The sequence below is a fragment of the Myiozetetes cayanensis genome, unplaced genomic scaffold, assembly GCF_022539395.1.
Source record: "Myiozetetes cayanensis isolate MyiCay16 unplaced genomic scaffold, myiCay2020 scf20-37, whole genome shotgun sequence".
NCBI lineage: Eukaryota > Metazoa > Chordata > Aves > Passeriformes > Tyrannidae > Myiozetetes > Myiozetetes cayanensis.
In genome coordinates this window covers 3,986,550-4,011,857 of record NW_026087412.1, presented here as the reverse complement: position 1 = coordinate 4,011,857, position 25,308 = coordinate 3,986,550, and the positions used below count along the sequence as shown (strand labels likewise).

Genomic DNA, 25,308 nt, shown 5'->3' with positions numbered 1-25,308 from the left:
AGATGAAAAGCGAAATTTTTAACCTTCCACTTTCCTACTACTTACTGGGCTGTTGGAAGCCAACTTTAAAGCTTAAATAGGAGCCCAGGCAGATCTTCCCAGCAACACATTTTTCTTCTCCCTGGAGTTCTTGAAGCAACTGACTGAAGAATGAAACCCAGTCAGTGTGAAGACACAAATGAAGGACTGGAGTAAAATGTAATTTGAGTGGTGTCTTTTTTAATTAACAGGAGCTTGGATTCTGTAGCACAAACCTCCAAACAGAAACTTGCCTGTAGATATAGAATATATTACAGATTTCTTATTATAGAGTAACTATAGATATATACTGTAGAATGTAGAATATCTCAATACATGCTATAAATATAGTCTATAGCATAGTTATAGATACATTATATATATATATCTATATATCTATTCTATAGATATGGAGTATTCAGAGAGGTATATTCAATATATACATAGACCATGTACCCTGAAATCAGAAGTTTATGTGGACTTGTAGCCAGGCATCCAAGACAAAGTCACATAAGAGTGGATTTTGGTTCTGGAACTTTCTGCTCTGAGATGATGGGAGCACTGGAATTTGTCATGAAAAGATAATTATCCACAGGACTCATTGCAATGCTGGGCAAAGTAGAACAGCTACAAGTGGGATCTGGCATGGTGTGGAGGTCTTTATAAAGGTTCCTCCTAAGAGACTGAACTTTGTGTAGTATTGTTTGTTCTGCCACATCCAGTTCTGGTTTCTTCCTGCAAAATCTTTTCACAGAGTCACAGAATACGCTGAGTTGGAAGGAGCCCACAGGGATCATCGAGAACCTGTGAGACAGATTTTGGAATCCGTGAGGCAAAATGAATCCCAGTGAACAGAGGGTTCAGCTTTAGAAGTTCCCAAAGTCTTTGTGGGAATCACATGCTGGGTTAGGGGAAGAGGCCCCAAAGAGGCCCCTCACTACTGGAAAGGCAATGGAGCAGCTGCTGGTTTCAGACTGCTAAGCTGGCCTCTGTCTGCACCAGTTTACCTTGTCAGGTAACTCCAGCTGAACAACAAACATGCATAGTGCTGTATTTGTTGGTACTAAGGTAAATGATTGCAGAAAATACCAGGAATGTGGAGTTACAGTTGTGTTTCAGCAAATTTTTTATGTCCTTTTTTTTTCTTCCCTTCAAGTAAGTTCTTGGTTGAAAAGAGTCCCAAGGACGTGTTTTAAATCTACATTAAGTGGATGAAATATGGCTTAAAGCAATAAAGCATGGAAATTCAGAGCTTTGGGGGTTGCTCATCCATCTTCACAGGTCATCCTAACATTATCCTCTACATATTGCTGCTGGCTCCCAGAAGTGGGTTCGCTGGCAGTTTGTCTCAGGGTCAGGATGTGTGGCACAGCCTGAGCTGCACATTTACAGAGCCACTGCTGTGTCACAGGCTGAAGTGTGGGCAGCTGAAAATGATGATGGGTGGAAGAACAGGGTTTCAGGCGGCCTCAGCAGTAAACCTGCAGCTGCTTTCTGTAGGAAAAAAGAGAAGAGTGTTTCTTAGGCAAATGCTTCATATTAATGTTCTTGCCATAGAGATCACCAGCAAGCACTGCTTTGATACGTCCTTGAGGGCATCAGAGATGCCACTTCTGAGCGACAGTGGGAAGGCAGAACAAAAGTTCTATTACTGAAGTGCTGGATTTTGCTGGAGAGTTTTTCCCTTCTGTCTCCAGTGCTGTTGGAGTGAGGAGTATGCATAAACTGAGGTAGTCCCTCTGCTGCTTTAGGAGATGCTGTTAGTGGTGCTGCTTCTGCTCTTGTGAGGTAACTCACTCTCCCTTCTCAAATACTCCTTTTTCAGCTGCCACTCTGCAGCAAAGAGTAAAGAAAGAGGGAGGAAAAGATACACTTTACATTCACGACCTTTTGGGTGAAGTCATCCAAACTGAGCAGGCTGAAATTATCTGTAGAGTGATATTGTTAGGTCTTAAAACTTGATTCTGAAATGATAACAAACCCAACCTTCGTGTAGACACTACTGGCTCATTTGAGGCACCAGGGAATGGAATTTAAAGTATCTACTTCAAAAACTCGGGCTGTTGAATGAGCTGAAGGAGGAACTTCAGTACTTCAGTTGACAGAGGGATCAATCAAGAGGCAGCTCTGACACATCTCCCGAGATGTATCTGTGTGTTTTAGTGGGATGTGTGCCCTCTCTCCTGCTCATTCTCATACACAAGCACTCAATTAGACACGAGCTGTGCCATGACTTTCTTTTTGCCAGCAGTCTCTCTGCCTTTGCAGAGTGTGTTGAGCTGAAGTGGATCTTGTATGGATTGAGTAACTGTGAGCCTGCGTGTCTGTGGAATGTAGTTCTGAATTTTAGCTTTAAGAAAAGTTACAGTCCCTGGGTATCTGCTCGCCTTCTGTTCTGGGCTGAATTTTAACCATTTGAACAATGTGCTCATTTCTGTCCTTTGCATAAAGATTCTTATCAGGAAATGAAACTTTATCTCTAAGTACTACAAACCTGCAAGAGGCTGTCTTTGTTCCTCTATTATTAGTAAGTTAGCAGGACTTGTTGCATACAGTCATTTTTCTGGTTGTTTTGCATGATTCTGGGTAGGCTGCAGTACTACCAAATATGTGTTTTATCTCTCAGTGATTGAGTAAAGAATATAGGGAAGAAAACTAGACATTTCCCTCACCATCCTGCGTTGACTGCCTTGTTCATATAGCACCTATTCCTTAGCTCTGTTTCCAAGATTTCATTCTGAAGTCTGTACATTGCTATTGTTGCCCTCATGGCTCTGGCTCTCATAAAACACTATTTTGGCCTGGGTTTTTTTTTTTTGGTGCCATATTTTCATCTGAGGAGATAAGAGGTTAATTTTCCCATTTCCTTCAGCAAAGTAGCCTGCAGGGTTTATTTGAACATTGTTTCTGTTTTCCATCTTCTGAGTTCGGGATTAAAAACTTGGAAGTTAAAAACTCAGACATCCGTCTAATTAAAGGAATTGGCTGTCGGGGCTGTATTTTTCTTTCTCATTAGCATTCTGTTCATTCTGTTTTCTTTCCCTATCTCCCTGTTCCCTACACACTCAGCTTGTAATAAAAGTTGGTTCTTGAATGTAAAGGCGTGTTAATGCACCTGGGAAAAACATGTACAGGAAGGAATTGAATTTGTTTCTATCTAACCTGGGTAAGATAGAATGGAATGTTCCAGTGTTTATCTTTACAGTAATAATCAAAGCATCCCTTCAGTGCTCGTAAGGATTATTTAAGAAGAAAATTAAGTAAATGTATTTATTTGTTTGGTTTCAACAGGAAAAACAATCTCCTATTTTAAGTTTATACCCCTGCAGCCAAGCGATAAGGGCATTTTAATGTTTCCCTGCATCTATCTTTCCATTTTTATGTGTTGCAGGATTAGGGGACAGCTGATGCTGCCGTAGCGTAAATGTGAGCAAGCAGAGATCCTCATTACAGGGCGAAGTGGATAAAAAGAGTCGGTAACTGAAGGTGATGGAACTGTTGTGTCTACTGTCCATTAACTCAGTAATAGCACCTCTTCTCCAGCTGAGGGGAATCGCAGGGAGCAGCCTTTTGCTGCCTTGCAGGAGCAAATCCCTAAAACCTCTGCAGCGGAAATGTCTGCAAGCGAGGAGATAAACATGTGAAGACAGATTTCAGCCAAGACTTTGGGAGGCATCAGAGGTTTTCTCTTCTGGTCTAACTGTTGTGTAGAATTACTTGCACCGGCAAGATGTTGAGCATTCTGTTCACAACCCCGGGAGTGCAGGCTCTGCTGGCCCCGCGCACGTGGCCCCGCCAGGGTTTGGGAGTTCTTCTGCTGTGTAACTCAGCTGAGTCTTCCTTCAGTAAGAATAAAAATGATCTGCAAAGCATATTGTAGCCATAAAACCAAAGAAACCAAACTCTGCATCTGCTGCCACTTCAGGGGCTTCTTTTCAGTGCTTGTGGATCATCCAGCAAACGCAAACAAGGCAGTCCCTGGGATGCAGCTTCTCTATTGCTCTTCGTTAGAGGTGTGTGTGGTGCTTGGAGCTTCAGTAATGGGAGGAAGGCAGTCGAAATTCTTTGCCTTCTATTTTACCTCTGGGACTGCTTCTGAAGTAGAAGCTGCTGTCATTCCACCAGGGGACTGGCCAGATTTAGTGCATGAGCTTTGGCCGTCTGACTTCCTGAAGCTTTACAGCCCAGAGTCCTCAATATGTGTCATTGCTCCAGTGCAGGGAAATTTGTGTCTTTAGACTCAGAAGTCAAATAAGCAGTAATTCATGCAAACACACCCGGGTATTGATTTCAAGTAATCTAAAAATAAGTGGAGCTGATAGGGTACCAATCTTCTTGGTTTTGGCAGCACCACCCAAGTTGAAAGAGAAGAAATCCGCAGGGTCTGCTGTACTTGAATCATGTGCTATTTACACTTGAGTTGGCCATTGAAGTGTTCTTGATGAGATCTGGAAAGCAGGGCTGCAACAGGGTGTCAAGTACAACATACAAATGAGATCCCAAAAGAGAGCTCTACTTAGGAATGTCCAAAGCCAATCTTCCAAGACACTTTATGTTAAAAGCTGGTAATGTTCACACTGATGGTACATAGATTTTACTGTGGGTTAGTAGTTACTTTGCCTGGGATTGGGATGATCAAGTGGTCAAGTGCAGATATCACTGCACTGATCTGCTCACTTTCTCACATAAAACTTCTCATAACTTTGCTTTCCACCTTTTAGAACTCCATAGCTTTGCTACACAACAGCTTTGTGTGTGTTTGGCTCATTAATTAGAAAGAGGTATATCTCTCTTTTCCTTTTTGAAAAATTTTTCCCTTGTATTCTTTTAGACTAGTAAATAAAAGTAGCTTAATAGATGAAGTCCTATTGATAGAACAATATTTTTCAGTAGTTTACTGTGCTCTGTTTCATGCACTATTGACAGGAAATCACGTTCAGGCAGAAATCATAACAGAAAATGCTGCTGTGATCTTACACAGGTGTTTTTTTTTAATTCCACAGTTTCCAGTGTTTGGCTTCGTAAGTTTGTTCAACATATGGTTGAATGCATCCAACCTGGCTTTGCCTTTGTGTCATTGCGTGGCCTATTTATAACACAAAAAGGGAGTCACTGCTTCCTTTTAAATTTCTGCTTAAGTTCTGCTTATTTTGGTTTGTGGTTTTTTTTGTTTTTTTTTTTTTTTTTAACCAGTGGCTTTTACGTTTCACTGTCACAAACTTCAGGTGCTTGAAATGTTTGCATTAGGGGCGTTAGGAAAAAAAATCTGAAATTGCTGACTTGAAATTTTGTTTGCTGTATCATTGGCAGTAATAATCAGGATTCTGTGGAGTCTGAGGTCAACATGTTTGTTAATGAGGGCACCTGTACTCAGTATGAGGGGAATCTGCTGAAGGAAATAGTGCAGTTCTGTGAGTTGCTAGAAGACTGGTGTTTGGAAAGCAATGCTCACCTGCCCAGTGTCTTTAGCTCAGGTGATGGTAAAGCAGTTGAAAAGCAGTTGCTTTGCCTGAACTTGTAACAAAATGCCTGATAGTCAGACTGAAATGGAAGGGGAAGTAACGAGTATTAAGACTGAGCACTTACATAATCCCCTACATCTTTTGAGTGCCAGAGGTATTAGCTGTTTAAGCCTCTAGATAAATTTTTTCTGCATAAAAAGACATATATACATGTATCATGATTTTTTTTCTCTCTTGGCAAAGCATACAGACTGAAAGGCTGAATAACTCCCCCAAGGCTACACAGCACTGGCACAACCTGGATGTGCCCAGCTCCTGGACCTGCAATAGTCTATGTCTTAATGGTGTGTGAGGAGCAATAACCCCACAAAATCCCTATTTTGATGTAGACAGCCAACCTAAGATACTGTGTAATAACCCTGTGTGATGAATCTGCTGCAGTAACACAAATGCTGGTGTTGGCAAACTGCAGTGCTGTACATAGATAGTGTTTACTGTTGTATCGATCCACGCCACTAAATCTTTAATTATCTTTCATAGTAAAACTTGTCCAAATAAATTGCTCTATTGCTGCCCAGTGCTGCTGCTCTTTGGCAGCAGAAGAGGTTGATGCTGGGGTCACTGGCCACCTTTTACCATATCCATATTCTTTGTTTAAAGATTTGGTACTATTAGAAGTGCTAGATCTAAAAATTAACAGGCTGCTAGGCTGGTAGTTCCAAGGTTTAAGTTTCCCTGCTCTAAGGGTATAATAAGTCATGGCTGTACACATTTCCTATCCCTTGAAACCCTCCCATTTATTATCCCCTAAAGGGTTTGAGGGCATGGTTTGGTACTGCACTTCTTGCTCGTGGAACTGGTGTGGTACTTTTGGATATATATTTTGCTGTTTGTGGAGATGCATTTTTCTGGCACTAGAAGAAAACCAAAGCCTTTGGCTCATGTGATAATGAGCAGCAGTTGCAGGTGATGTCCCTTTGAGGTTTTCCACCTGTGTGTGGCTGTTTTGTCTTCACTGACACACAGCTGCCACGGATTGATGATTACAGATAGGATTGCTGTCACTGCTCTGTGTACTCCCTCTATCAGTTTTAACTACACTCATGTGCATGTGTTTAGCTGCTGAAGGACTTGTTTCAGCTGAGGAAACTGAGGGAATATGTTAGGAAGAGATTTGCGTTGGCCCGTCCAAGATTTGAAATTCAATTTCCAAATGGTGTGGATATTTCAGTGGCTGTGATGCGGATTTTTGAGTCCCTGAGACGAGGTGTGTTCATACCTGGCTGTGCCAAATCTTATTCTCAGCTACACCTCTGCGAGAATGGAGATGGTTTCAAATGAGGTATGTGTGAAATCAGGAATAAAATGGCAGAGATGGTGCTGGGGCAGATCCAGGAACATGAATAAGGAGAGGTTGGGAGCATTTAAGTGGGTGCAGTTGTGTCTAAATAGATCTGTTAAATATGCTGTTAAGAGGTTGAAGTTTTCTTTGTCATTGCTGTATGATCAATTATCCCTTCAGGGCATTGCCCTGTGACAGGGCTGTGCTGCTGCTAATTTGTTTTATAGTTAGTGCAGTTCAGTCCTGGCTTATGCACTGCAGAATAAAAACAAATGTATCTCAGGGAAGTAATGGTATGAATGTACAATATTCAACAGGAAGCTCTTCAATACTTGACTGCAAAGCGCTATACCACGTACCATTATGCTGACATGTTTTATCAGAAAAGAAGATATAATTTAATAACACAAGTTTTCCTTTCACAGTGAAGGAAAGGGGAACAAATCAGTGTTTAAAAAAACCCACAGCACCTTGAATAATCAATTCAGGAGAACTATCATAAAGTGAGGCAATATTCATGTCTGTCTCTGAAAATTGAACTATAAAATCCCAAATGATTACAAATAGTCTTTGTGCTCCCTGTCAGTGGAGTCAGCCAGCTGTGTAGATCAACAACCTGTGGTACTTTTTAACTGCAATGTTTTGTTTAAATAACCCATTTATATTAAAAAATTTCCACTATTCTTCTTTCCTGTGGTTGCTAGCAATGTCCATAGCAACAGCCAGTGACGGCACAACTGCAGTTCAATGTGTTGATTATACAATAAACTGGAGAGGAAAGAGAAATAGATGCTCTGCTTACAAATATCTTGAACACTGTAAGAGTTTTATAAGAAGAAAAAAGGACTTGTTTTATCCCGAGTCTTTGGTCTCTGTTATTGACTGGGATGGTGTATTTTGTCCTGAAAGTCTGGATTTTTCTACTAGTTTGAGAAGTGCTGTTGCCGACGTAGCACATCCAGGCACACCTTGGTGTGGTTCAGCAAGATAACACCCAGGAGCTGGGATTTAAGCACACAGAAGTTCTTGTGTCAGCTGCACTAACTCTTGTTGCTTAAAATGTGATAATAACAAAAAAACACACACCCAAAACAAAGCAAAAAGAACCCACAACCAACCAAAGCAAAGCAAAACAAATAAAGAACAACAACAAAAAAAAAAAACAACCAAGGAGCAAAGTTGTGTGATAATAATTAAGCCTCATTAAGTAAGAATTCAACCTGCCGAAAACCTGAGGAGAGAAAAAGAACATTTTGACGTAAGTAGTGCACTTAGGAATATTATTCCTTAGTTTGTAGCTGTAATTTCTCACCTCTGGGTTGGCAGCATTGTCTCTCCCTGCAAGCATCTCTCTCATGATCAATTAAATAGTGATTATCTTGGGTTTTGTTCTGTGGGTTTTTTAATCTCTAGGCAAGCAACTGCTTGATGTGGGCATGATTTAAACATACAGGTGTGTTTAAAGGCATCCTTTCTGGGAACCTCTGTCTCTAAAGATTAAAAATAAGCTTTCTGAGGGCGAACTGCTAAGATTTTTAGAACAAGATTCAGTATTTGGTGATTCTGCTTAAATCTCAGTTACTTTTTTGTAACAGCCCTGTACATGTATGAAAACACTTGTGGTTACTTTTTTTGGTTTGGAGTATTGTCCTGCATGTCATGTTTTCTAGATGAGTCTTTGGGTTGGATAGTTGGGAGAGGAATGGTTGTGATACAATTGTCACAGTTTTTTGATTCTTCTTGACCAACCCACACTTTTAAATTCAATAGCCAAAACTGAGTGGAGGCCACTGGGTGAGAAACAGAGTTATTTCTTAGATTTTTGCAGTGATGCTGCTGTTTGCACAACCCCTTGTGAGGTTTCCCTGTTGGGCAGTCACTTATTCCTTCTCAAATACAATGTTTTGAGCTTGCTCACTGAACTGCAAACCTTGGTCTCGTGGAGAGGCTTGAACAGGTCTCTTGCATTTGGAATTCTGATTCTGTCTTCCAGAGTGTTTGGGACTTTATCAGCAGATTTAGTAAGTGAAATCTATATTCAGTCAACGAACACCAACAAAAATATTAAGTCATGCCAGGCCAAAGACAGACTCTCTGGATTTCTATCTGATGCTGCTTTCCAGTCAGGCAGTGGATCACTGATCATTTGTCAAGTGCAATTTTCCATCTACTTCCATTCCAGCTTTACACAGCACAGATTTTGTGTAATGTGTTCATGAACAAGCATAGGGAATACTGTCTACAGCTTTACTGAACCAAGACCTTGCAAACCCCAAAACTGGTGCTGGAGAATAGGAAAGCCAAGCATAATATAAGGAAATTCTGCTGCTTCTCTTGTTTCCTCCTGGAAATATATCTGCTATATATAACCAGTCAACAGCTGGTTGTCCTTCATTTCACGACAGTGTTCATCCTCTGCCTGGCCATTAGGACTGTCTTGGTTATTCCTGTGTAACCTTGGGATGCTTTCATGACTAGAAATCTCAATGCCTTCCCAGATGCACGTGTTGTGCCCTGGCGTAGCTGGAGAAGGTAAAAGAGCAAGAGCAGCGTGAACTGCCTTGATTGCAAACCCAATGCAGGAATTTGTGTAGTTGTACTTAATATTCAGTGCCTGTGTAAGTGTAAAGTTTTATTAATAGATGGTTGACTTGCAGTAACAACATAGCTGGAACCTGAATAATACTCCACGGAGCTCCTCCAGCCGCCGGTCCCGGTGCCTCGTTGCTGTGAAGGTGCTGCTCTGTAACACATACACTGATGTTTTACTCTGTGACTGAGTCCTGAGGAACCTGGGTGGTTTGTGGAGGACATGTATTGAAATGATTTGGATTCATAATTCCCCTCCCCTCAACACTGGGAGGCCCAGGGGTGGTGAGATGCTGGCTGGGGTGAGCCGTGCACGCCCTGCTCCAAGTCAGGGCTTCCCTCCAACAGATGTGTGTTTGACTGCAGCAGGTCTGTGCTCTCCCAAAAGGGGAGATCCGGGGGAAGTCTTTCAGTAATTATTTTGTTATTGCTCCGTAATCTCTCCCTTCTCTGTTCTCATCACTGTTCCTGTGTGTTTGTCTGGGTTGTGGGGATAGATCAGTGTTTGCTAAGGAGTGTGGACAGAAGTTTTTAAAAGGGGAACAGAGGCTCTCCAGTAAAAAAATATCTCGTATAGTGGGATTGATAATCGTATTAGCTGGAGGTAATATTGGAAAAGAGGCTTTCTGAAGGTCTTTGTGCTAAAATATTGCATGCTGGCTCAGGAGCAGATGGCAGCCTTCTGAGAGAAAGCCTAATCAGGTTACTCTGATTTTCGTTTTATATTTTTATAACCCAGTATTATCTATTTTTCATGTAATCTGGTAGACTAATAACATAACAAATATTTAACTTTGGAGAATTATCCACTTGTAGAGTAGATTTTGGTATTTTCACATACAAAACATTATAAACTGAAATCCCCCCATTTTAAGATACTGAAGGGTTCATTTCCAGCATTTAATAAATGATGCAGTTTTCACTGTGGAGGGAAAAAACATTAATTTAACTCCAAAGCTTTTGTGTTTAAGACTGTAATAATGTTATCCCTTTTGGAATATTCTCTTTACTTCTAAAGACCTGATTTATGTTCAGTTGATTTTAACAATTCCCATAAGCTTTAGCTTTGCATCAGGGTTTTGGACAGTTTGGAAGGGAGCAATTAAAAATCCCAGAATGGACAGAATCACAAAACGGTTTGGGTTGGAAGGCACTTTAAGGATCATCCAGTTCCAAACCCCTGTGCTTTGGGACAGGATAACACTGGATCTGCTCTTACAACCCCCTCCCACCCGCAGCCGTGTCTGTGCTGGTGGTGCATTGGCTGCTGTTCCCCACGGGCTTCTGCTGAGCTCCAGAGAAACCTTAAAAATTCTTCTATTAAAACGTGTGATTTCAAATGCTCCTTTCCTACTCTTAAGAAATCCCCGAGGATCAGTCTGCTTACTCTGCTTGCTGGTTTGCTCCTGTCTTGAAAGTGTTAGATTGAGTTAAGTTCGATACTGCTTTAAAAAAGCAATATTTATATTTTTCATGAATTCCGTGCCGGGTATGAATTACTGACAGGTCCACTCTATCTGCTGCAGTCATCTTCCTCAAAATATGCTGGTGAACTGAGCAGCCAGGAATCAGATTTTCCTTGGAACATTAGAGTGGTGCTGTCAGAATTTAGAAGTTATATCAGACAATGAAAACAAACAGTAAACCGGGGAGAACACGCTAAGCCAATTTTCGGGTGCACTGTGCAGCTGTTGTACAGAAAGTTGCCGCAACCCTGGTAAGGGCCGGGGCAGGAGGCTTCAGATGGTTTGGAAACATTGGAATTAATGAGTCCTTAAAATGTGACTAATTGATTTTCCTGATGCACGAGGCTCATGCGTGATCTAAATAAAACTCGCAGACTCCACAGCCTGTGAGGGCCCCTGGCTGGCTCCATACCTGTCTTTAGTTAATGAAATGGAAACATTCCATTTTTCACAGAACTATTAAGATATCAATAACTCATTTTCGTGTTTTTAATTTAACTTTGACTACGTAATTGATGAACCCTAAGAGTTGTCTTCAGTAGTTGCATTATCTTCTAACTCTTTTTTCTATACAAATTAATATCAAACTTTTTTGCAGTGTTTTGAACAAGTAATTTATAATGTTTAGCCCTTCTGCAGTGATTTTTTTGGTTCAAGTATACTCGTGTTCATTAATCTTTATAATACACAGATTTTTATTGGAGTGCGAGCAAGATGTAACATTTGTGAGTGAAATGTAAGTAAATTTTAATGAAAAAGGCCCACTTCATTTTCAGCAATTTTCTTAATAAATACATTTTCGTTTCCTTTTTTCTTGATTGTTATACAATGAGTTTAATGGTTTAAGTGCAGATAGTAGCAGCATCCATCTCAGCAGTATCCAAGGATCACCTTTAAAACTTTGGGTGCACTTGTAACAGGCATCAAAACAGTCTGAAATTTATTTCAGTGTTTTCCAAGAATCTTTCTAATGCTGCTTTCTTTACTCTTTAGAATTAGAGTAGAAACAAATGTAAATGTAATTGTCTTTTAATATTCAATTATTAGCACTGCGTTGGAATTTTATCTTTATTTGTTCTATCAGGTGTCATATTAATTGTATTTTATATTCTCACTCTGTAAATCTATCACAGTTTCTTTGATTAATTTTCTAAATCAATTAAACTAGTTGAATAAAATAACTAATTGAATAAAATAAAAGAGCATACTGTGATTTATTTATTTTTTAGTAGGTTTTCTAATAAAAACTGTCAATAAAGATACTGTAAACAGGATCTTTAGGTGGTGTGTAATGACTGATTTGAGAGCTTTATTTTTTATGTGTTGGGATCTGGAGCACAAGTGCTGAGGAGCTGCTGGGGGGGCTCAGCCTGGGGAAAAGGAGGCTCAGGGGGGACCTTCTTGCTCTCTGCAACTCCCTGACTGGAGGGGGGAGCCAGAGGGGGCCGAGCCCTTCTAAATAACAACAGGAGAAGAGGAAAAGACCTTGAGTTTCACCAGGGGAGTTTTAGATTGGATATTGGGAAAAATTTCCTCAGTGAAAGGGTTGTCCAACCCTGGCACAGCTGCCTGGAGCAGTGGTGGAGTCACCATCCCTGGAAGGATTTAAAAGCCCTTGTAGATGTGGCACCTGGGGGCAGGGTTCAGTGGTGGCCTTGGCAGTGCTGAGGGAAAAGGTTGGGCTTGATGATCTTGAAGATCTTTTCCAACCTAAGTGGTTCTGTGATTCCACGATAGCTTTCCAGAAGTTCAGGGTTCTTTGGGTTCGCATCAGAAAAACGAAGTGTTATGAATAAATTGCACAGCTTTGAACACAGCTGTGTTCTCACTGTAATTTTTTATGCCTCTCCTACAGATAAAAACTAGTATGCTGCATGAGGAACTCGTGATTTCCACTGTTGCTTTAGATGCTGTTTCAAAGCAAAATACTTGTTTATTATTAAGGGTAACCACCCCATGCCAGAAGAGGAGGGTGAAAAACAGGGGTGTTTATTACTGACTGATTAGTGTACAAATACTTTGATTTAGCACTGACTCTTTTTGAGGCCTGTTGATGTGTGAATTTGTTTCTTCCAGTATAATAATTTTGTATGTTGTTTCTACCTCATGCTCAAGGATATGAATAATGGCACAGCTGAACTCGCTGTGGCTTCTCATCAAGTATTACAGGTGAAGGTGGGAGTTCCTTCCTCCAAGTCTTGCACTCAGATTGCCAAGCTGTGCCTGTCCCAGGCTGCAATAATGTCAAACCTTTGCTCCATGGGCTTTCCCTGGAACTTTACATTTTCTTTTCTCTTGCCTGGGTTTTGAGTTTCTTGTGTCCTGTCCTGTGAAGCCCTTAAATTTTTAAATGTTGTCTCTAGGTTAATCCTTTATCTTTTATAAACAAGAAAAGAGCACCTAATACATGGGAAATATGAAGTAATGAGGTGGGTAAATCTGCCCGTGAGGGAGTTCAGAGACATTTGTTATGTAGTAGCCCTAAGAATATACTTGTGTTATAAAGTGACCTTTAATGTCTCCCTCCAGCTCTCACCAGTTAACTACAGGGTTGTGCTTTCCTAACTGCTTTAGGCTGAATTAAAATTCCTCCCTCCCTTCATGTCTACACATAGATCATCTCTGTTGTAGCCATTAGGCTCTAACAACGATGTTGTAACATAGCTGATGTTCTTGGCTATGATGTTGGGATAATCAGCAATGCCATAAATACAGAAAGTTTACCTCTGGAGGTTCTGCTGCCTTTGATTTTTTTTTCTTCCCTTTTTCAATGAACTGTGTGTTTTTCCCTGAGTGTCACTCTTTAATACTCTGCCTTTCACTAGTTGAGAAGGTTTTCAATAAAACTGCAGCAACTGATGCTGGTCAGGACTGTCATCAGCCCACAGTGGAGCAGTTTGCAGGCTGTTGGTCTCTGGCATCATTTGTTGCCTCTTGTGTAACTTCTTATTGCCTTTCAGACCGTCCTAGTTTCATATGTTGTAGCTTTCTGCGTGTCACCATAAACATATTACGTGATCTAAACAGAGAAAAGGCCTAGAGGCATCAAAGATCTTTATTTCCTGTAAATGAGTTTGAAATCGGGCTTGTTTGGATTCTGCATCGTCTTTGTTTAGGTGACCAGTGAACATCATATCAACCTGTCGAGTCTGAAGTGTTGTATGCTTTTTGCCTGGTGGATAACATCCTTCTGGTATTAATGTGATCTTTCTCTGTCCTAAACAGAGCCATCACCCTGGAGAATCAGCTGGTGATCCTTGGAACATCAGTGACCGACGCAGGAGGTTACTATGTCCAGGCAGTCAATGAAAAGAACGGGGAGAACAAGACAAGTCCCTTTATTCATCTCAACGTAGCAAGTGAGTATCCAAATTGTGGATAATGTGCTCTCACACTGAGGCTGCAGACAGGATTCACAAAGGCTGCCCCGATAAAAAGAGCCTTGCTAACAAAGGATGGGACCTTTTAAAGGAGGTCAGCTTTTCCTGCTTGGTTTGGAGCACACTGAACTCCTTGTGTAGTAAGAGGGACCTAAGAGAGTATATGTCCTCGACAAATCACCCTCAAAGCCTTTTGTCTGGCAGTTTATTTTGTGCCAGGCAGGTACCCGGTGATATTCCTCACTCTTTATTGTGAAGTTGTGATTATAATTTCTTTTTAATGCAGGGGTTTATAACGTGTTGTTTTCCATTGCGAGTAAGTAAACAAGTCACTCTTCTGAGTGCAAATTTATTTATGAATCTATTCCCAGTCTATGGCATTGTTTTTACCTGGAGTTATCACAGAGTCCCAGGGAACATGCATTTCATTGTTATTACTTATTATTTTACATTACACAAATTGTATTAACACCACCATTACAGAGGTATTCCAGGAGTGGCTTTTGCAGCAAAGTGGAGGGAAAAGCAGCAGAGCACTGGGGTCAGAGAGATGACTGCACACTAAATATGCTGATGTGCATATTCAGCAAAAGTGTACACATGTAAACTATTGTAGAACATTTAGTAAACGTGTTTGCATGAAAAATTAATATTCTAAATGTGTAGAATGGTCTGACTCCTTTTCTGAGCCATTTGATAATGGTATTTTTAATGTAGCAGGGAGATATTACTATTTAGCAGTTATTCTGCTGTGGGGACAGGGAGGTTTATAGTTCTGATTGAAGAGACAAGGAAGAGCTGATGGGGGTACACTGCTGATGACAGTGGCAGCTTCACTGACAGGCTGCTCTCGTGGTTTGGGCTTTGAGAAGATGCAAGAGTCAGCTCTGGATCACTTGGCATGATGAGGTGCCAGATATCTCTTCATCTTGGGTACCATTAGATTTGGGACAATCCCTGTTGGCTCGTTTCCTTACAGTAGCAAAACGTGGGAGTCTGGGTTTCTGGGCAGGAAAATCTGGCAAAGTGGCTTTACAACTTGGTTTATGTTTATCAGAAGTTCATCTAAAACGTGATGGTCCTGTGAAACATTTAATTTCTAAGAAGCTGTGATTCTTCTGCTGAAATTCCTAACGGGATTTCAAGGAAAGCCGTTCTTACCCAGGCAGTGGGGCTGGGATAAGTGGGGGCAGCAGCTGGATGGTTTGACAGGCAGGAGAGACAAACCTTTGTTGTTTTCTTCTGGATAAGTATCTCAACTAAATGAACTGCTCAGGGGTTTTATGTGTATCTTTCTGAAGTGGAAATAATATTCCAAATCCACTTGTGAATTCTGGCTGTACTGTGGCATGTAGATTGTAAACATTATTATTTCTGACAGTATGAAGAGGTTTGCTAACACTTTAGTAATTTCATTTTTAAAGCAAATTTGTATTGTTTGTATTATGTGACCAATAACATACTTCCCACTATAATTTCATATCTTAATTAATGCTAGAAATAGTCTGTGATCATGCATGCATAACAAGTGCTATGCAAAGCATAGTACAGGCATATGGGAAAGAAAACACTCCAAAATGCTTACAGACTTGATACCGTGAATGCAAAGTCTGTCTGGAATGTGGAAAATAGGAAAGATAAAATGGATAAAAGAAAAAGAAGCATGAGACAAGATGGAAAGCCAGAAATGGATTTGGTTTTAAAATTAATAGCAGCCAAGGAGGTTTTTAAATTGACACCTTGATATTCAGGATTATTAACACTCCCTGTGAGTTGAAGGAAGGCATTGGCTGTAAGGCATTAGAGTCTAAAGAAAATGAGATTAAACTGGTCATTTTAAACTTTGATCTGGGGAAGAAACATGTGATACGTTACGTGGAAGTGAGTAAACCTTTTTGGTCCAGTAACAGAAAATAATCAGGCAAAAATATAGCCCTGAAGCAACATGCAGAGAATGGTTGCAGAAAAAGGATGTATTTTTGGAAGAGTAGTAAAGAATTCAAGCAAGAGGTTGGAAGCAGATTGTTCAAGGTACATCCAGGTGAGGAAGATACCACGTTGAATTGTCACTGTCTGAATCCTATTGGACGTTAGGAGCGATGACGCTTGTAATTTTCCATTAGGACATGTATCTAAAATTTAAAACCAGTTTAACCAAAATGAAATGAGCCACAAGTGAAGTGGAATATCCAATCTCTGTGCGAGTAGATTAAATATTAATTATTGAGTTCAACCTTGCTCCCTGACTCAGCTGCACATTTCCACTGTTATTGAGGGCAGAAGGAAAAAACCTGCGGATAATTCCCAGGGCAGTCATTCACTGAGAGCAGCGTTAGATATGCATAGCTCGTTATTCCTTGAAGGAGACTGGTGTCAGATTTGCTCCAGCCTGTAAGAAAAGCACATTTGCAGAATCATTCTACCAGCTGAGAAAGCTGTAAGCTGTCCTGTTCTGCTCCAAAATACAAGACTGACAGCAGGAGAAAGGTCTGGCTCTGAGCTAAGCAGGAGATGAGTTACAGGGCCTTATTTTGCAGGTTAGAGTCATTGCTGAATTGTGGCTGAAGGTAAATGGAGCTTGAGCAACATCTGAAAAATACACTGAACTATCCTTCAATTAATAATTATGTTTGATACATGTGAATAAAAATATTAGAGGATGTTGAACAAAAACAATCTAAAGGCCCCAATCCTAAAGAATTCTGTAGTAGGGCTCCAAGTATTAATGGTAAAGACATTTTGTTTCTCGTCAATCTTACCTGAGGTTGGCTCAGTTGATTAGTGCCAATAACAGGGTTGTGAGTTTGATCCCAGTATGGGCCTTCCACTTAAGAGTTGGACTTGATAATCCTTGTGAGTCCCTTCCATCTCAGAGTATTCTGTGAAACCCAGAACTCAGAGTCCCAACACCATGAAGTCTTACACCCCCATCACCCCTGATTACAAACTTAATGCTGGAAAGTTGGGAAACAGCTTCCAAAGTAAACCTTCAGGTGCTTCTGCTGTGCTTGGGTTTGTAGTACGGATCTTAAAAACAAACAAACAAAACAACCCAACCAAACAAAAAAACACCTCAAACACCCAAATCCTCCAAAAATAATGACTAAAAAAACCCCACCGACCAAAACTTTCCCCAGAAATACTCAAAGAGAACAGAAAAAAAATTGTACGTGGTACTTTGGCTGCGCCACTTCAACGTGAACATATTTTTGGGGGGAAGAAAGGGGGAGCAGGGGCGTCAAGAGCTTCTTAACGAAGCTGCAAGGATTTCTGGTGTGCAAGTCAAGAGTTTTAAGTAGGTTTATTAGGAGGGGAAAATAATGAAAGATTCATAGGGAGCTTTTTATTGCCACGAGGAGCTGGCTGAGGTATTTACTGCGGTGTACGCAATGCGTGTCCTTGTTACTTTATGATGCGGCATCACGGCCGGGCTCTGGTGCCACTTGAGGAGAAGTTTGCAAAGCCCTGCTGAGATGGTTCTATTATTAAGTTCAGCGCTGTGAGCACCGCCAGCCCAGGCCTAGAAACTTTTAACAGTTCTGCGTGGCTGTTTCCGAGGTATTCTTTGAAAAATCGGGGCAAGTGGGCCTCAGGAAATGATTTAAATGGCAGGTTTGCAAAAGGTGGGTGTGTGTAAGCTGTTCTGACAGCTTAGGTGCTCCTGCCTCAATTGGTTTTGTGGTGCTAATCGTCTGGAACTGCAACTCAGGGCCTTGCTCCTGGACCTTCTTGTTAAGCTGTGAAATATTGAGATGCATGTCGCCTCGATAGATTTATTAGTAAATTAGATAGTCTCCAGACCTATTGGTAACACTGGGAGATACAGGGTGTTCTGCAGCCTGATGTCATTTTCTGATGCAGGCGTTGTGAAAACAGAAAACAAGATTGATGAAAATTTTAAAAACCTTGCCAGCCAGCATTTCTGAAGAGTCAAAGATAATAAAGCCAATTATCATTTAACGAAGATAAATTTTTCCCTTGGGCACTGGCAATGCTTTAAAAAAAGAAAAGCAACCCACACCTAAAAAAAAAAAAAAAAAAAAGTTGGGGACTGAAAATTAAACTCCTGGCTCGGTTGTATTGCAATTAATTTAAAGTATGAGGGTGTCATGTTGTTCTGCCCAACTTCCACTTGCAACCAGAAGAATTTTATTTTGTTATGGCAGACATTGACATGAGGCTAAATAGACCCCATTTGTCTCTGGTTGGTGCCTATTTTGTTCTTCAGTTTAATGTACTGAAACATAAATTTTACAGACAGGAAAAGTCCCATTTCAGGCTTGCAGGGACTGAATTTGCCCCAGAGTTCTTCTTCGGTTTGTTTTCTGTTATAAACAAATGTTCTCATGATTGCACAAGATTGTTTAGGTCACTTTTAGTGTCTGTAAGAATTAAATCTTCTTTATGGTTTTGGGAAAGGGATGGGGTGAAAGTGCCACATTACCTGTCGGTGTATTTGGTAGGATGTTCCTCTTGACATCCTTCTGTCAGGTTTGGTAAGAAGATAAGTTTTCAGAAGATTCTGGGCAGACATTTTCCTCTCTGGAAGAGAGCATTTCACTAACATAATTCTTCATATTAACCGTCAGGGTTTGTTCAAGTCAGCAGATGTTGAGGATCCTTCATGGATATGTTTGAAGCGTTCTGCTGCATGAATTTTTCATAGCTAGTTCCAGCTTTCAGGTGTAGGCAGGAAAAAGGAAAAAAGGAATGGGCTGGCACCCCCAGGGAACAGATATTTCCATTCTGACGTCAAATGCACACAAGCTCTGTAGAGTTGTCAAACTGGTTTTAGTTCATGCCAAGAGAATTTACTTCTCTCAGCCTCTACAGGTCAATGCTGTTGAGGTGAAATTAGTGCTTCGGTGATTCCCTTTTTTTTTTTTTTTCACTTTTTGGTTTTATTTTGCTGGGGGAAGGAGAAGGAATCTGGGATGAGATGAAATTGCATTTCTGTGCCGTGATTGTACCTGATTGCCTGAGGTTGTGACCAAATACTGGGGAAGTCCAACATAGCATAGCTCAGCCCTCTGGGCACTGGTTTTAAGTCTCTCTTTGAAATGATCACATTTGTTTCCCATTTCCTCAAAGGTTTTGCTTTTCTCTTTGTCAGGCAGGATTTCCAGGAAGGATATCATAGTGTGGTTACAGGAGTAAATGTGTGCCTTCTGCTTTGACTGACACTTCACATTCCTCTGTCATCCCAAATGTTAATTTGAAGGGGACTGTACAAGTCTTTGGGGTTCAAAACTGAACCTTAAAGACACATTCTGTGTAAATACCATCTTTAATACCCTGGTAAAACAGTGTCTAAATGCTTCTTTAGTTGTAGCTCCAGTCTGCTATAATTCTAAAGGACATACACTTTTAAATGGGGATCTTTTTTTTCTTATTATTTTGAGAGTAGAGTGCAAGTTAACCATCCTTTCGAGATGGATGTATGTATTTAAGTCAAATGCATTTTAGTAACAATAATATCTATAAGAAAAAGGACTAAATTGAGTTAGTGTTAAAGATTTGGATTTGATATATTGGAACAAATGTTAGTTTAAGCTTTATCCAGAGCTGGAAATTTCAGTGGAGGCTGATATTCTCTATGGTTACTCTATTATCTACTGCAAAAGTGACACTGTACTGCAGTATAGACTGATTTTATATGCATTACAAAGAAATAGCAGATGATGTTCAGGATTTGTCAGCATTCTTGGACTCCAGATTTCATTGTTGGGGTTTTTTTAAAGCATCAGCCAGATCTTTTCCATAATTCTCTACTTTTCTTCTCCTTAAAGGAAAACTTTCCTCACTTTTGACTGTAGTGACATAGAGGGAAACCTGTGGTTAAAATGATAGATTGCTAAAGTTCAGGAATAATAAAGGTGAGCCAAGAAACCTCTGTGGCAGCTCGAGCTTTTCATTGGATTTCTTCAGGTATTCTATCAGTGCTCTTCCTGATAAATAACAGAAATATTAGTGGTCTCCAATTTCCTCTTCCTCTGCACTATTTTTGATAATACTTACTGCCACACATGGTGCCTCTGCTGCAGCCCCTGTCCCAGGCAACCAGTGTCTCCTCTGCTGGTAGTTTTTGCAGTGAAAAGATGTTAAAATGAACTGTCTCTAAGATTATTTCAGCCTGAGTATTGAAGGGAACTTAAACAGCCCAAATCAGTGTAAAACGTATTTAAATATCTGGCACTTAATTTTCATCATATTGCATCAACAAATGTAATGAAGCTTTAAATGCCTGGTTTATGGGAAGAATAGTTATTTCCTCTTCTCCCAAGTGCAACAATACAACCCTGTTGTTGTGGGGACTCCTCAGTGGCTGGTGAAGCTGTGGAATTGCACCCGAATGGAGTGTCTGTGCCTTCAGCATATGCACATCCATTATGCATTTTGCTCTGAAAAAGTGGCAAATGCTGAAGTTTCTGTAATCAAATGTGTTATTTTAACATGGCTTCTTGTTCCACTTGTCTGTGCATAAGGTTTGGGGTTTTGTCTGGAAGATCTGGAATGCACACACACACACACGCTCCAAATCCCGGGTTGTCTCCTAAACCCTTTATTTATATCTGACACATGCAATTAATCTCTCCCTATCCCTAATCACTTTTGCTATTACATTCATCGGAGTGATTTGTATCCTATCTCTGCCACTGCTCTGTAATTGATATGTGGGGATAAGGGATTCTTAGAGGACACAAACAAGGAAAAGAGAAAATTGAATTTACCTTGCAATCATTTTATAAAATGTGACACACATCAATTATACATGCCAGCCAGGAAAATGCCATCTTGAACAAACTGTGATGATTTGTTGGAGGATCAGCATAAGAGAAATGCCAGAAAACTTCTCTGGACAGAAAAGTATTGCTGGTTCAACAGACACATTCTTTCAGTCTCTCTGGTCCACCTACAATGTTTTTAAATAATACTGCAGAATTTACAAAGAAAGTATAGTTTTTGATCAGTGCTTTTCTTCAGTCAATCTTGTACTAATACTCCAGGGTGGAATAAGATGAAAGGGAGCTGTTGGAATAAACATTGTTTTGATCAGACATAAAAAGATGTTGTTGGTTACTCAAGATTGAATCATCTTTCATGGGCAAAAGTGGTAAAATCAATAGTATAGTCCAGTTCCAGCTTAACCACATTCCACCATGAACATATTTCTATTTCGTTTCTCTTTTCCATTTCAGAGCAGTGAGAAGTGAATTTTCTCACTCTGGTGTAATTACTTTGTGCTCATGGTTGGTTCTAATTGTTGGCATGAGAGGAGCAGTTCCTGTCCATACCTGTAAGGTTAAGTAGTACTGTGGGATCTTTGAAAAGCTTTTTAATCTGTACTGATAATGTTACAAAAACTAGTGTTGAGTGTGCAGATGACTAACATGGTAACAGCAATAGGAATCATAAAACATGAGATTTAGGTCCAGTAATATTCAATGCTGGTGGCTTCCAGGAACTTGTGAGTATGGCAACCAGTCTTTTCCCTAGAACTCTTTATTTCTTTATCATGTACACCCCAGATCCAATTGTACTTTCTAAAAACTCGCAGGGCAGACAGAAGGGCAGTGATTTGTAGACATTTGTAAAGGGATTCATGTTTCAGTTTATGTAAGAATCATAATTCTGAAGCTTTAGGAGGAGCAGCTACTGGAGACTGGCTTATTAATTTACCCCTTTTGAACATGGTTTCTTATGAGTCCCCTTCTGCTGTGCCAAACTCCTGGAGTATTCCACGTAGCTGACTTGAAGTATTTTGCTTTGTTTCCCATCTTTACACAGTGGGATGTATTTAAAGTATAATTTTCATTTCTTTAAAGTTGCTAAACCCTTTTGAAGGTGCTTTTTATTAAAAACAGTAAGAATCTCTAACTTATTGAAGTGAGCTTGAGCTTAAATATGCTATTTGAAGGGAAAAAAACCCCCACATATAGAGAAAACCATGCCAGGAGTTGGATTTCAGTGATGCTTGTGAGTCCCTTCCAGCTCAGGATATTCTGTGATTCCATAGTACATGTGCTGGTCTGAAAAGACATGAGTTGTCTTGACCAGTCTGTGAGTGAGAGGGGAAAAAGCTACAAAGCACTTACTTAGGAAGATAATGAGGATCATCTCATTTCTTATGAATTGGATAAATTTGCAGCGTGTTGAGTGGGGTTTTTTTCTTGATTCATAGGAGAAGGACTCGCTTTTCAATTTAGAAAAGAAGTAATTTAGGAACTATTTGATAGAATTCTTTAAACTGTTGTGTTAGGCAAGCCTGAAATGTCTTATAGACAACATAGATAAGGAATAATAAATATGGTCAAACTAGATGTTTAGTGGAGTAAGTTTTGCACTTAGTTACTGCAAAAGCCTAAATATATCCTGAAGATTGTCTTCCACATGCTAAAGGTCTGCATGGCAGAACTGCCCTGCCAGCATATTTACAAAAGCTGATTTTCATCTCAAGCTTTCACAAACATATGGTTGCTTGAGGGTTATCATTTTTAAAGCTCTTCACATAAAAGAGGTTTTTAATTTCTTCTCAATATACATCATAAACCAGTAAAATTGAACAAGAATGGAAACTCCTCGGATGTCTGTCCCATCCTTCTGCCAGAGAGACGTGATTTGTCCAAGTAATTGTGGAAGAGCAGACAACAGCCTGTATGTGGACAAAAATGGAGAAACAGTGATTACAACTGCAACCCCAGCACTGGGGAGTCAGGACAGGCAGCATTCAAGGTCACCTGCAAAGCTATAAATATTCCACTTTTAGATTTTAGTAAGGCCTTGCTATGAATTTTAAAATAATGTCGAATAATTGGTTTTCCCTTCCCCATTTGTAATAGGAAGAGAAACTCAGGGCTGGCCATAACCTGGGTTGCCTCACCTGATGTGTGTAAGAGCTGCATCGATTTCCTGTCCCCTTGGCTGTGCCGTGGGAGCTGTAAATTGCCAGTCCAGGATGTTCGTTATCCCTCGCTTTTGTGCTGCTCGGTTTCACATATTGTACTTTGCAGCTGGGGAGTGGTGAGACATCACAGTAATCCAAGGGCTGGGTTGTTGGGTTTTTTTTCCCCCTACATACTGTGCTGTAAGGTGTTGGAAACAATGATTTCTTTTCATGTGCAGACTATTGTCTACGCTTTTAAACCCTTGAAAAAAATAATCCAGAACTCTGCCCCTTTTATGATGGAAAATTCATTCTGGCTGCGGAACGTGGGAACGAAGTTACAGCTCCCGTAATCTGGGAGAACATCATTGTTAAATAGTGTGTCTTTAAAGGACTGTAAGCTTTCTGTGATAAAAATGGAGCACAGCAGCCAGGAAAATGCACACAAACATCCTGGTCTCTAAGGCCCTATTTGTGCAAAATTTCTACTCAGTTTTCTCCAGTTATGTTTGCTGTTAAATATCTTTACAAGCTGGGGACAAGTAGCTTCTGCTGTTGTCTGTAGGGGAAAATTCTGCACTGGACATTGTTTTGGATAAAGAAAGAAAGAGACAAGTTGTGACTGGTGGTTCTTTTTATTCCCCACTTGCTCGTTATGCACTAAGGAGGAATAAGAAGAGAAGTTTGCTGTTTCACTCCGTGGTAGCTGCATTTTGATCTGCTCATAAACCTGACTTAGTAAGGACTTGGTGAAGGCTTAAAAAGCCAGCAGGGCTGTTGTACCTTCTGCAAATGCTGGGAAAGAAACTGCAAAACCTGTGCTGCCTTCAGCCATCCTTGTGGATTTATCAGATATCTGTGAGTGATACTGTCAGAGCTATTAAAGAAAGTAATTGGTAGCGAGTGATTAAAATTGCAGATGGCCTTTTCAAGGTGATTATGAATATTAAATCAGGTCAGTAAAAGTGAGCTAAAAAGGCCCATGAAACCAAAAAGTGAATATGCTGAGGATAATTGCGTGAGAAGAGGATCTTGCAGATGTGCCATGCTCATCTGATCCCCCCTCAGCCCATCAATCAACCAACCAACCAAAAAGACCCCAAGAAGCAAGATAATTCAAGTGGGCCTATTGTTTCAAAGGAGGTGGAACTAAATATCTCCCTTTCTTAGGCTGTAAATTCCTCTGTGCAGAGAACTTGGTTCGTCTCACTCCTCTTTAATACAGAAAATTATCCCAGGTCCATCGCTGTTGTCGTTGAGCAGTGACAGGTCCCCAAAGTCCCCTGTGCCAGGCGATGCTGAGTCATTAACAGTGATCTTTTCCTGTTCTTTTCCAGTTGTAAGTGATTATGACAAACGTTTCTTTCCACATCACCCTGGAACAAAGCCAAGAAATGCTGTGGAGTGACTTAATTTCATTTGGTGATCTTTATCTCACAAAGCAAAGGTTATGTGGGAGGTGGTTTGTTTTTTTTTTTTTTAGCTGAAAAATCCTAAGGTTCTTTTTGTCCTGTGATTTAAAATGGAAACTTCAGATGCAAACAGAGATAAAGGTAGAGCAAAGTGGAAAAAAATAAATGGCTTCCTTTTGAGCTCTGCTTGCTTACTTGTGTATTTTAATACAAATGCCGAGTGCTTCCACATATATCTAAATAGCTTGTGAACTTGGAGCCTGAGGGGTTGTTTTCTTGTGCATATTGTGATTATAGACTCATCACTTTCAGACCAATTTCATGCTTTCAAATAGAATTTTGTATGGTTGCTTATACTCCAATGTCTTATTATTGTATTGATCTCAGACATCATGCTGACCCATCTGATCTGCTCTTAACTCTAAAACACCATGGAATTTAGTGGGAAGATTTATAGAAATGTGCTTTGCAAATATTGTTTACTATCTTTGGTGCATTTGTTTAATCATTTTAGGAGCACTTTTGCCTTTAGACAATATTTCTGTTTACCTGGATTTTGTGGTCATTGTAGTGTTAGTGGTTTTGTTGCTTATTGATTCTTCATCTCAATTAATATTCTTTCACTTACAGTTATTCCCTTGGTGAATTTGATAGAGAATTTTGCTCATTCCACTACAATAATACTGATTTCTAACCGTATTGGCTTAGCAACTGGTTTATGGCCTCCATGACAAAAACATCTGTATCATACCAGT

At 40.2% G+C, this 25,308-nt stretch overlaps 1 protein-coding gene across 2 annotated transcripts in view; it reads left to right on the top strand.

Moving 5' to 3' along the window:
• The window catches only part of SDK1 (sidekick cell adhesion molecule 1), a 390,932-nt gene that overhangs the window by 168,479 nt on the left and 197,145 nt on the right, over positions 1-25,308 (top strand). For both annotated transcript variants that reach the window (XM_050317843.1, XM_050317842.1), the window contains exon 6: positions 14,103-14,236. In XM_050317843.1, coding sequence (XP_050173800.1) covers positions 14,103-14,236 — 134 coding nt within the window. The remainder of the gene's footprint in view (positions 1-14,102; positions 14,237-25,308) is intronic.